Raw genomic sequence first — 12,416 nt, 5'->3', positions numbered from 1 at the left:
GCATACAAAAATATAAGCGTGTATGTATATATAAATATGTATATATAAATATGTGCGTGTTTACATAATAGAAGTCTGTACTAATCTTTGACATTATGGAGATACTAACTGTCTGACAGTGCTTCTCAAACAGCATTGATGCATTTTGATGGTAGTTTAGTGTAGTTGCCAATTGACAAGTCTTGTTTGCCCTCCATCACTTCCTCCTCCAAACTCAGTATTTGCTATCTGTGTTGGCAGTCTCCACCTGGAGACTTAGATAAAGTCTACCACTGATCAGTGTTGAAACTCCAAGTAAACTGTTGAGGCAATATAAGGAAGCATGTAGTTTGCCCTAGAGCATCTTTTTATCAGCATCATTCATTCTCCAGGGCAGCACCTTCTGCATGCATTGAAGTTATTCAAACAGTAAGGGAAAAAGCAGCAAGAGTTTGCTTGCCCTGTCATAGCAGCCTACTGTTTCTGTGCCCAGACAACCACACGAATGCTCAGTTTGGCTAAACCATTTGTATATTTATAAACTTAATTAAGCTGTAATCTCAATCAGAGCAAGAAAGAGGCCTGAACTGTATCCTCAAATCTGAACATCCCTAACTTTTTCTGTGGAAGGGATCTTAGGAGCTCCAAATCGAGATCCAAGTTTCACAGCTGGGCAAACCAAACGACCAATGTTTGAAATCCTGATCTGCATGTTGTGGTTTGGACAGACCCTCTAGCAGGAACAGTCAGTAGCATGCTGTAGCCATGTGTAAATCAATGCTCAAACTGAATATTTATGGAATAACAGAGGCTTTCCCCTCTCCCTCTGACCTCTAATAGTGAATTAAAACAAGTAGAACACAGGATGTGTTGAATATGTGGGATGTTTCCTGGTTCAGTATAATGCCATTTCAAAGTTAGGCTCCACACAGAAAGATTAGCTTTTCCATTCAAAGAGAGTGTAACATTTTTTTTAGCAAAATCTTGAGGAAAATGTTAACTTTTTTTGTTTTTTTTTTAATAGGTCCCATTAAGAGCATTTATCTTTTGCAATTTCCCTTCAGATATTGATGAATGCCGGACTATTCCCGAGGCCTGCAGAGGAGATATGGTGTGTGTCAACCAGAATGGTGGCTATTTATGCGTACCCCGAACAAACCCAGTGTATCGATCACCATATCTGAATCCTTATTCAAATATTTATCCACCACCCCCAGCATCAGGCCCTGTTTCTAACTACCCTACTGTTACAAGACCTCTGATGTGTCGATTTGGTTACCAGTTAGATGAAAACAATCAGTGTGCTGGTAAGTAGTAGAAATCTTTATTCTGTATTTTTATTTATATTAAAGCTTGTCTGATGTTTCAGAGACATTTGGCTTGCAATTATCCTTTAGAAATTGAATCACTTAAGACCAGTATTTTAAAATTTAGCCACTTTTTTAAAAAAAAGGATGAGCTGCACATTCCTATAGTCATTATTCAAAGCAAGCCAAGATAAGATTTAGTCCTATTATTTAATCAGGAAATCCATTTCTGTGAAAGAAGTGATGTTTTCATGAGATATACAATCCTCTGATCACAGGTAATTTGTCAGTGCATACAAGGCATGCTGTTCATGTCTATGATTTTGTCCTGGAGGGGGAAGAAGTCCCTCCATTTGAAGTGTTAAATGAGAACAGAAGAAACCTTGGTTCATTTCTTGACCTTGTTCAGATTCCTGGACCTAGATCTTCTTCCTGTAAATGGGGTAGAAGAGATTTGTTTCCTCCCACACCCTGCATTTGTCACTTAGAATATAAGCCCTCTGCAGCTTATAGCACCCTCTTATCTACAGGGTGGGATACAATTGTTAGCACTACCACTGCTGTGATGACTACAGACTTCAGCTGAGAGTGGAACTCCCTTGTTTGAGGCACTGTATAAACACATGAGGAAAGAATTACTGCCCCAACAGAGTGTTGACATTGCCTCAGCACTTTGATATTCCCCAATCTCCAATACAAAACCCAAATAACCCTATGCAAAACTTCTAGTGTTGGTAGTTTTTTCTGCTTTAGTATCTTTTGCTAGATTCTGATGCCGCTTACTCAGTTTTGTACTCTAACTTAGATATAAACTGCTCCTGTGTTACTAAAATTTAAGGGGGATTTAGATTATATCCCTTTGGTTTGCTTGCTTTTGATAATGTCATGTTGTGAAAGAATGGAGAAAAAAAATCATAAATTAATGGAATAATATTCCTATGGCCAAAATAGTTATTTTGATGCCAAACTTGGAATCAAGAGATCAGGGTCAGACTGATCACTGATAAATGCTCAGGGTAAACGCTGGAGATGTAGCCCACAAGTCTACCACAAAGTTAATCTATAAGCACTACTCATTTCTGTATCTCAGTTCTTTAGCTGTTATTACATGTAGTTAATTGCCTGAAGGTTTTTATTAAAAATCCTTTTTTTAAGAATAGACCTAGTCTTTGACAAGAGAAAAAAACCAGCCCTAACCACAGAAGACATGAGAATTTTGCCTGTCTTTAGACTAAGGAACTGCTTTTAACTTAGAACATTTGTTTTTGGAATGCTGCTGCAGAATAACACAAGAGCTAAAACTGACTTTTTTGGGGATGCTGATTCTGCCCTATTGTCTGAAATTTCCTGAAATGGCAGGACTTGATTTCAGAGGTACTTTGCTTCCCTAGTGAAGAGCCCATGATGATTCATAGAAGTTGTGAGTGTAGATTTAAGTTCAGCTACTCTGGGGCACATTTTCCTGTATTTGAATCATTGCCCTCTTTATGTTCCAAGGTGGGAAGAACATAGTTTCCAACTGGAGCTAGTAGTAATACCTGCTGGAAAGTTAGAAAGTCTGGTTTTTAATGGCAAGTTTTGAAATCCTGGGATAACTGATGGCTTTGCTGTAAAAATAAAATGTATACCATCCATTCCTTTGAAATTTGCAATCAGTCATTCTCATCTTAGCAAAGTGATCAACCTTAGTTATTTTATCTAGTGATTTATAGATTTTTCGGGAGTGTTTTCACTTTGCTGACTTTGATGTAGATGAATGGGGAAATGGGGCAGGTGGGAAAAAAAAGTGGGGAAATCAAAGGGGAAATGAAACCCCTACATTTTACTGTGTCTGACCTTCAGCAAGAAAACCATACTAATCACAGCAGGCGGATTTTGGAAACCTTTACTTGCAGGCCCTCTAGCCTGCAAAAGATATGCAAGGTTTGTATCTGCTGTGGCAGAAATGTGGGGGCCAGTGCTTTCTTCAGTCAGGAACGCTTACTTCTGTCACTTTACCTTTCCAATACGGGAATTTAATTGTGAGGGAAAGTTTGGTGACTAGAGACATTACAAGAAGAGATGAGAAAGGGAAGACTGCTATTTGAGTACATCAGTTAGCTGGGAGCAGTTTTTGAAAGTCGACATCAGGTTTAAATTTAAGCAGATGGTGGAATATATTTGTGTTAAAGGAAGAGAAACAAAGCTTAAAGGAAAAGACTTGTCAGATTGAAGGGCTCTCTGCTGGGGTTAGATTTAATTTTTCATTTAATGAAATCCTCTGAAGATGTTCACTGTCATGATGTAGTATTTATTTTTGCATCAGTGTGCCTTAGGATGGAAAGTGTGGACACCAAGTTGCATGAATATATGTCCCACTGCAGTGGTAGTAGAAAGGTCTGATACTCTATTTCCAGGATTTCTGGTGTGGTTTACAGGGTGATGTGCAATTTCATGCCTGAAGGCCTTGAAGACAAGACACCAGAGAACCTTGAGAGGGTCCTCAGAAAATAACCAAATTTTACTCAGATGATTCAAGAAAGTCTGAACCACATGAATCATGGCTCCATCCTAATATAAATTAATTATAACCATTGCTCATGTTCATGGCAGTTTGGTTGCTCTATGCTTCCCTACTTGTCAGCATTAGCACGATCTTAAGGATACGAAAGACTTCAAGGGTTAATTTTGTGGAATGGTTGAAAAGAGTAAACTTGAAGCTATTTTGCCCAATAGCAGAGCCACTATATCACTTACAGGTTCGTTAGCTGGTGTTCTGGCACCACCCTCCAGCATTTTCTTTCCAAATAAAATTATTCTAAAGTATATCCCTCAGAGATGATGACTCTTTGCTATTGGCTTCAGGGGAACCAGAGCTGTTCTAATGCCTATGTTTCTGAGAAATGTCCAGTTTTTAACAGAGTACACATTTTTGTCTGGTCAGATATGGGTTATAGGTCTGGGTCACATTTTCTCTTGCTAGGCCAACAGAAATCTTTACTTTTGTTTTGAATTCCAGTCAAAACAGCTTATTAAACCCAGGAACCTTCCCTGGGAGATTTGCAGCTTCAACTTTGAAGCACTGAGCTTGTTCAAGGGACTTCCAGAGTGAAACAGGATAAAAATTTGATCTGAAAGCTGTATGAGATTTAACAAGCTTGTTGTGGTTTTTTGTTTTTGGTTTTGGTTGTGTTTTTTTTTTTTAATCTGCCCAACCCCTTTTGCTAAATCTGACAGAAACAAAGGACGGCTGAGAGGGTCACTCTGTCCCAGCCTGGCACCTGGCCTGCCTGCCAAGGCTCCATGTTCCTGGCTCTTTGAGGAATGTGCACCCTGGGAGGTTCAAATAACATTCCCTTTCGTGGGGCTGATATATTCCACCACAGCAAAACCAAAACAAACAAACAAAAAGAAATATAAGCCATTCTTCTCCCTTTTTTGGCCTGGATGGTAATAGACAGGGGTTAAGTGTCCTTCTCCACCCTGCTCACCACTCAGTCTTAGCAAAGTCTTTTCTCTCCATGTTTTGACCTTTGTGAAAGCAAAACCTTTCCTAACACAAGTGCATCTTAAAGCCACCTGTTGGTGACCATGTTTTGCCACTTCAGTGTCCTGTGTGTGATGCAGAAATAGCTGTAGCCATTTTTGGCAACAGGCAGAGAAATATTTTAATGATAATTCCTTCTTAAATCTTCTGTGGGTTTGATTCTGATATATGGTATTTTTACCCCCAGAGTTACTGAATGTTTAATATCTTTTATGTATAAATGTACTGTGTTTTCAACAGCATGAAGTCTGCATAAACTCATTCTAAAGCAGGTTGGGAATGATTTATAACCACAATTAACGCTGGAATAAAAGACCACATACAGGAAAAAAGCAAAGAACATATAGTGCAAGAGCTCCGCTTGAACTGTTTGTCTTCTAACACTACTTCTCTATAAATACAGAATGGTTAGTCATAATAATGATTTCTTCTTAAGGAACTTGGTCTAGTAACTGTTGGCAAGATGAAACTGGAGTGAATGCCCATGTTCTTGCATTATACATTCATAAGCTGAGAGCTCTTTCCAATTTCCCTTCACTCCACCTCACTGTTTCCTGATTTACAATGATCTTTAAAACATGCCTCTAACACAGACTCTTCTGGGCATTGTGGAAAAAAATTTAATGGGTGGGTTCTTAGTTCTGCTTTCTCTCTCATTAATGCACATGCACAATGCAAGGAGATGATGGGAATGGGAAGGCATCTAGGAGGGTGGAATGGAAAGATCGGAGGGATCTGCAAAAACAGTGAAATAGATGTTAGGAAAAGTATAAGCTGACGGGAAGAGGGTATAGCCTAGAGATAGAAAGAAGGGAAGAGGCCAGAGAAGTGAAAATAATTTTTTTAAAGTATCATCCTTATTTTTAAAACAAAACTAAAAGGAAGAAGCACAAAATCAGGGAAATGGAAAGGTGCTCTTCCCAAGTATGAGGACGAAACTGTTCTTTAAGGCCTCATCTGTTGAGTAGTCATTGCTTCAGCTTTCCTCATTTTTCAAAGGCTGCCAAAACAGACTGCCAGAACTGCCGGGACTGCCAGGACATTCTCCACCTACAAGTCCCCAGTTCTGCATTTGAGAAGTAAAATGCCTTCCTTCAAAACATTACCTTTGGACAGATGGGGTTTAAATCATTATCATTTATATTGCAAACATACCTGAAACCCATGTCCAAAGCCTGCAATTGTACTGATCTGCCCTGTGTGCAACCTCATTACAAACAGGCTATTCCTAGATGGGTTTTCAAGGAAAATAAAGGAGCCGGATGTGTGTGTCTAGCGAAAGGGGACAGAAATGAAAATACAGGGAACTGAAAGGCGGTGCTTAGGTCTAGTGAAAGGGCCATGGCTGTGCTGGGGACAGAGCCCCGAATTTCTTATAGTTTACCCACTAAGCTCCCTAATAGTAACTTTTCTAGTGTATTCTCTGGTCATATAGAAACAGGAGGAAGAAAAGGAAAGGGAAGCAAGTTGTCTATGAAGCATCTCAAGAAGAAGCTATAGTTGTAGTTGGTGGCTAAGGCTTAGGCTGAAGGGTTTTGCATTCAATTCCTGACTTTGTTCATAGATAAGCATGCTGGGTTATTTGGGGCTTCAGATCATTCTGTATAAACTGAAATCAGAATTCATTTTCAGTATTGTACCAAGCATAATTTCACAAGTAGATGACAGGTACTGAGAGAACTCACTGACAAGTATCATGTAATAATATGTAAACAGGAGAAAAAAGGCCCAGTTTAATAACCCTACAACAGCAAAGATCAAAGTGAGACATGTGGAAGTTACTTACTTCTCTAGTGCACTAAACTTGTTGGAAAGTATCACAGTATATCAGAGGTTGGAAGGGACCTCAAGAGATCATCAGGACCAACCCCCCTGCCTGAGCAGGACCACTTAAGGTAGTCCTCACAGGAACGCATCCAGGTGGGTTTTGAAAGTCTCCAGAGAAGGAGACTCCATAATCCCCCTGGGAGCCTGTTCTAGGGCTCTGTCACCCTCACTATAAAGAAGTTTCTCCTCATGTTAAGGTGAAATCTTCCATGTTCTAGTTTGAACCCATTGTTCCTTGTCTTATCACTGTGAACCACCACAAAGAGCCTGGCCCCCTCCACTTGACACCCACCCCTCAGATATTTATAGATATTGATCAGATCCCCTCTCAGTCTTCTCCAGACTAAATAGTCCCAGGGATCTCAGTCCCTCTTCATAGGGGAGATGCTCAAGTCCCCTAATCATCCTCGTGGCTCTCTGTTGGATTCTCTCCAGCAGGTCTCTGTCTCTCTTGAACTGGGGAGCCCAAAACTGGACACAGTATTCCAGGTGTGGTCTCTCCAGGGCAGAGCAGAGAGGTAGAAGAACTTCCCTAGACCTGCTGGACACACCTTTCTTGATACATCCCAGGATCCCAGTGGCTCTCTTGGCCACAAGAGCACATTGCTGTTCCATGGAGAACTTGCTCTCCACCAGCACTCCAAGGTCTTTGTCTGTGGAGCTGCTTTCCAGCAGGGCAGCCCCTAGCCTGTACTGGTGCCTGTTGTTATTTCTCCCCAGATGTAGGACCTTGCACTTGTCCTTATTAAACTTCATGAGGTTTGCCTGCACCCAGCTCTCCAGCCTGTCCAGGTCACGTTGGATGGCTGCACAGCCTGAGGGGGTGTCAGCCACCCCCCCAGTTTTGTATCATCAGTGAACTTGCTGAGGGTACTCTCAATCCCCTCCTCCAGGTCGTTGATAAAGATACTGAACAAAACTGGACCCAGTACCGATCCCTGGGGGACACCACTTGCCACAGGCCTCCAAATTGACTCTGTGCCACTGATAATGACCCTCTGAACTCTGTTGTGGAGCCAGTTTTCAGTCCACCTTACTGACCAGCCGTCTATACCACATCTCCTGTGCTTTTCTATGAGGATGTTATGGGAGACAGTAACAAAAGCTTTACTGAACTCAAGATATACGACATCCACTGCTCTTCCCTCATCTACCCACCTGGTCATAACTTCATAGAAGGCTATCAGATTAGTCAGACAGGATCTCCCCTTGGTAAATCCATGCTGGCTACTCCTCATAATCTTCTTGTCTTCCATGTGGTTAGATATGACCTCCAGGATGAGCTGCTCCGTCATCTTTCCAGGGATGGAGGTGAGGCTGACTGGTCTGTAGTTGCCTGGGTCATTCTTCTTGTCTTTTTTGAAGACTGGAGTGACATTTGCTTTCTTCCAGTCGTCAGGCACCTCTCCTGTTCTCCATGACTTTTCAAAGATGATGTAGAGAGGTTCAGCAACAGTATCAGCCATCTCTCTCAGCACTCATGGATGCATCCCATCAGGGCCCATGGATTTGTGTGTCTTGAGATGGTATAAGAGATCCCAAACCCTGTCCTGACTGACCAGCGGAATGTCCACATCTCTCCAGTTCTGATCCCTTACTTCTAGAGACTGAGGTTCCTGAGGGCTGGTCTGAGGAGTGAAGACTGAGGCAAAAAAGGCATTCAGCAACTCTGCCATCTCTGCATCATCAGTTACTGTATCTCCCATCTCATTCAGCAGTGATGATACAAGAAGAGAAAATAAAATAAACACAACTACAGCATAGCTACAAGTGAACTTGAATGAACTGTGGTTATTCTGGGTAGGTAGATGGATAGTCAGCTAGAGACCAAAGACTCTTAGACCTCTAAGTATGGACCACATTCATTGACTTTGGTGAAGATTTTCAGATCTTAGGGCAGAAGTCTTTGCAGTGAATTTATTATGTTGAAGTTAAGCTGTTTTGCACTTAAGCCTCTGACCACAAACGGTCAGGGAGTTTGGTAACATATGTTCCTCCTGCTAGACTTCTTACACTATGGTAAGAATTTCCCAGACATTGTGAGGGAATAATACACAGCTGGTCAGAAGATCACCTTATGATTAAAAACTGTGGTCAACAGGAGTGTTTGAATTTGCTTTCAATTTTAGCTTGAGCTAAACTGATACTGTCTGTGGAATTGTCTTCACCTGCTTATTAGGGGCACACAGGCAGGGGAAGGGGGGTGCAGTTGAATGAGAATGTATCATGCTACAAAACATAACTGGCTATAACTGTCTTGTATGCAGAGAAAGGGCATAGCACAGGAAGGACAATGTCCGTGTCTTATTAGATGTGCAGGCCACAGTCCAGACACAGGAAGGTGAAAATCCTTTAGACTGCGACCTCTCTATTTCATGATGCATTTAATTTTTCCCATTTTCCTGGAATTGTATGATACTTCAGTATACAAGGTTTCAAGAACCCAGGGATCCCACCACTCTTGCACTTTTTTGATTGCAGAAGGCAAAGATACACAAGGGAAAGAGGTTTAACTGATTCTATGGGGCTTAGTAGGTCTTTGAATTGGGGATTAATGGTCACCAGGCCGTGAGCCAGATAATGATAAACTTCACTTATCACCAAGAACTAGTTGGCAGAAGGCTATACCAGACTAACTTCAGAGGAACAGTAATCATGCCTAGTCTACCACATCCTCAGAAATGTGCTAGCCAGGGTAGGGCTCTCATCCTGCTGAATGATTCCTTAGACTCACTGCTAACAGTAGTTTGATACAAGGGGCTTTGTGTCTGCCTTGCCTTTATTATGTCTTCCGGGGATTTCAGTAGTGCCAAATCAGTTAAAGCCACTATGTATCAATTAGTTTTCCCTGCTCTAGAGTAGATTTCATAAACTTTCATTTTTTGAGATAGCTGTTATTCAAGGTAGTCCCACCAACTAGGCAATTACAGGGCTTTAAAGAAAATTAAGTCACCTAATGGTGCTGGAAGATTGACAGACTTCATGAGTACCCTTCCCATGCATTGGCTCTGTGTCTTGTCCTTCTCTCACTCTCCTATGGGTGTCCATTTTAGTTATGGATGACAATCCAGGCGTAGCTTTCTGCTGGGACCCTCAGGGACCTTGACTGCATGAGTGGCACCTTCTCTGCCTCCCTGTGACATGATGTGCAGAGTTCAGTGTCTCTCCTTACCTGGAAGACTTGTTTATTTTCAGTGGCCTTCATAGCACCAGCGCTCTGTTCAGGCCTGTGTTAATTTCTGCATGTATTTGCAGTGCCCACAGTACCTAGAGATGGCAGTATTCTCAATGACTTAAAAGTCACTGGTTTTTATTGGCCTCTCCCTTAAATTATTTGGGTCAGCTTTGTTTCTTTTTGCTTGATTCCAGCCTGAAATTTGCCATGGTTATGTGTCACAATCAAGATGTTAAGCCAAAATATATAGAAAATACAAACTGGCTCCTTTGCCAGTATAAATTAGCCAGATGGGCTGTATGTTTTGCCAGACTCTATAGGCAAAGGTAATGTGCTGGCATTGTTGCTTAGCCTTGTCCCTAAGACAGCAAACCCATGACAGAGCTGCCACGCAGAAACAGAAGAGGTATGTGATTTGACTTTAATGTGCTCTGACCCCTTCATCTGCTAACTGACTGGCTTCCCATTTCAGTACTTCAATGAGATGAGAGAATTTTTCAAAGAAAACAAAGCTACCAGTAGATGAATGGGAATCACACATCAGCAGCCCAGTTCAGGGGAGTAGTTTCAGGGTTCTGCCTGTTGGATGGGACATGCCACAAACTGAGAATAACAAGAAGTGCTGAAGTCCATCTTCAGTTTTAACACCTACAAATCCCTCTCTGCTTTTAGTTCTTTTCAACCGTAACTTGTGGATGCAGCTGTATTGTGGTATAAGGCTATGCTGCACTGTGAGAAGGATGGTCCAGATGATAGGACAGGAGTATAAAAAATAGGGTAGTTGAAATGAAAGCCTTTGCTCTCTTGCTGACCTTCATCCTCAGCAGATGTATAGCATGTATATGCTCACTGGCCTGGCCTGTGATCTTTGCCACAGAATGCCAGTATGACTTACAACTCTTTGGTCAATATTGTTTCCAGAATTGGCCAATTATCTGAGGAATCTTAGTATCTGAGCAACTACATGAAAAACTTTGAGGGATCTAGGTTTTCAGGCAGAGGCATTCAGCACTTTCTGGAAGTCAGGGTGTGTATGATGTCTTCATCTGGGCACCTGTAATTGTGTCTGTACAAACTCCTAATCACTTCTGGAAAATTTCCAGTAGCGACTCTACATCAATAATATGTCACAGTGAGAATAAATCTGTTTTTTTCATGAAGCGTTCAATATTGAATTACAAGAATAGGGAGAGACTAGGAGGAGGAGAACAGTGTTGAATGACTTCATGATCTACTGTTTGGTCTGACACTAACAGTATTGTTTGTTTTGGGTTTTGCTTTGGTTTTCCACCCCCCAAAAAATGTAATGCCTGCTTTGTTCTAATATTTTGAGCTTATTTCCATTTTCTCTGGGGGTTTTTTGTGAAGAAAAATTCTTGTTTTCTATCCAGCTTCAGTAAATGAAGCATTAGCTGATGAGCCAATAAATTGATGGTTGGATTAAAGGCATTAACTGGTTTTGTGGTATAACCTCAACATAGGTGACACTGAAAGGGAAGATTGTACAAACAGTAATACACAGAAATCTAGAAAAGCTACAACTGTGGTCAGGAAATCAAGGGACTGGAAACCCATCAGTAGATGAAAATATAACCTAACACATAGCCATCTGATGAAATAGGAACCATAGAAGGCAGTGATGTCAAAAGGAGTATAGCATGGAGCAGTTTCTGGCAGTGTTATTGAAGACTTCTGAATCCCAGAACAGTGATAGTCCTTCAATATGTTCTGCTGAGAAGGGATCCAATTTACTGACATTAAGTGTAAATCATTTACTACCAGATAAATGTAGATCAAGTTATGGTAAACTCAGGAAAAAGCAATGGCATATTTGGGGCATTATTGAGCATGACTTTAATTAATAGAGTTAAGCATATTGTAAAGCTTAGGCTAAGATGACAGCAATTTGAACTGTAAATGTTAGAGAAGCAGAAGTTATATATGGTAGGTGGTACAAAAGGATGATTATTCCTAAATAGGGTATAATTTGATGAAATGAAGGAAAATTACTTTCAGACTGAACATAGTAAAGCCCTTTATGACAGTACAAGTTACACAAGTTACACAAGAATGCACTAGGTGTGTTGTAGTGGAGGAACAGTACAAAACGTATCAGCAGAAGCATTTTAAAATGCCTGGAACAATTGTTAGCAAGAAAAAGTCTTGCAAAACTTGGAGGTGGGATAGGTGCATTCAGGTATCTTTAAGTTCTTTAAGTTCCTGTACTTTTGCATCCTTTGATGTATTTCCAGCTTCCAGGGTGCACCGAGGCACAGAAGAAAACTGTTTGCTTTATCTAATGCTGCAGAAAAAAGTTCATAGCATGGGTGAGAGCTCCCGCCCATTAAATCACTTGTTTTGTCACTGTAGGGGAGCAAGGCAAAGCTGAGATAGCTTCAACAGGTAGCCTGACATTCCCTTTCTGAAGGAAGAATCTTGGAGCAGTGCAGTCAGTTTGCCAGACTATCACTCCTTACTGCTGGAGCAGGAACCAGGCCAGGCAGAGGGGATGTGGTCTGAAAGCAACAGCAGGGGCTGCTAATTTCCTGGTATAGCAATCCCTGTGGGGAATCCCAAACCTGGCATAGGCTGGAGCAGCCTT

General features: G+C 41.2%; 1 protein-coding gene across 1 annotated transcript in view; it reads left to right on the top strand.

Moving 5' to 3' along the window:
- FBLN5 (fibulin 5) overlaps positions 1-12,416 on the top strand; it is a 42,782-nt gene that overhangs the window by 4,998 nt on the left and 25,368 nt on the right. Inside the window, exon 4 of the mRNA XM_054400342.1 lies at positions 1,044-1,286. Within this exon, the coding sequence (XP_054256317.1) occupies positions 1,044-1,286 (243 nt within the window). The remainder of the gene's footprint in view (positions 1-1,043; positions 1,287-12,416) is intronic.

The sequence above is a fragment of the Indicator indicator genome, chromosome 4 (genome assembly GCF_027791375.1).
Source record: "Indicator indicator isolate 239-I01 chromosome 4, UM_Iind_1.1, whole genome shotgun sequence".
NCBI classification, from domain to species: Eukaryota; Metazoa; Chordata; class Aves; order Piciformes; family Indicatoridae; genus Indicator; species Indicator indicator.
Note: the sequence above shows the minus strand (reverse complement) of the source record. Positions and strands in the feature narration are given on the sequence as shown.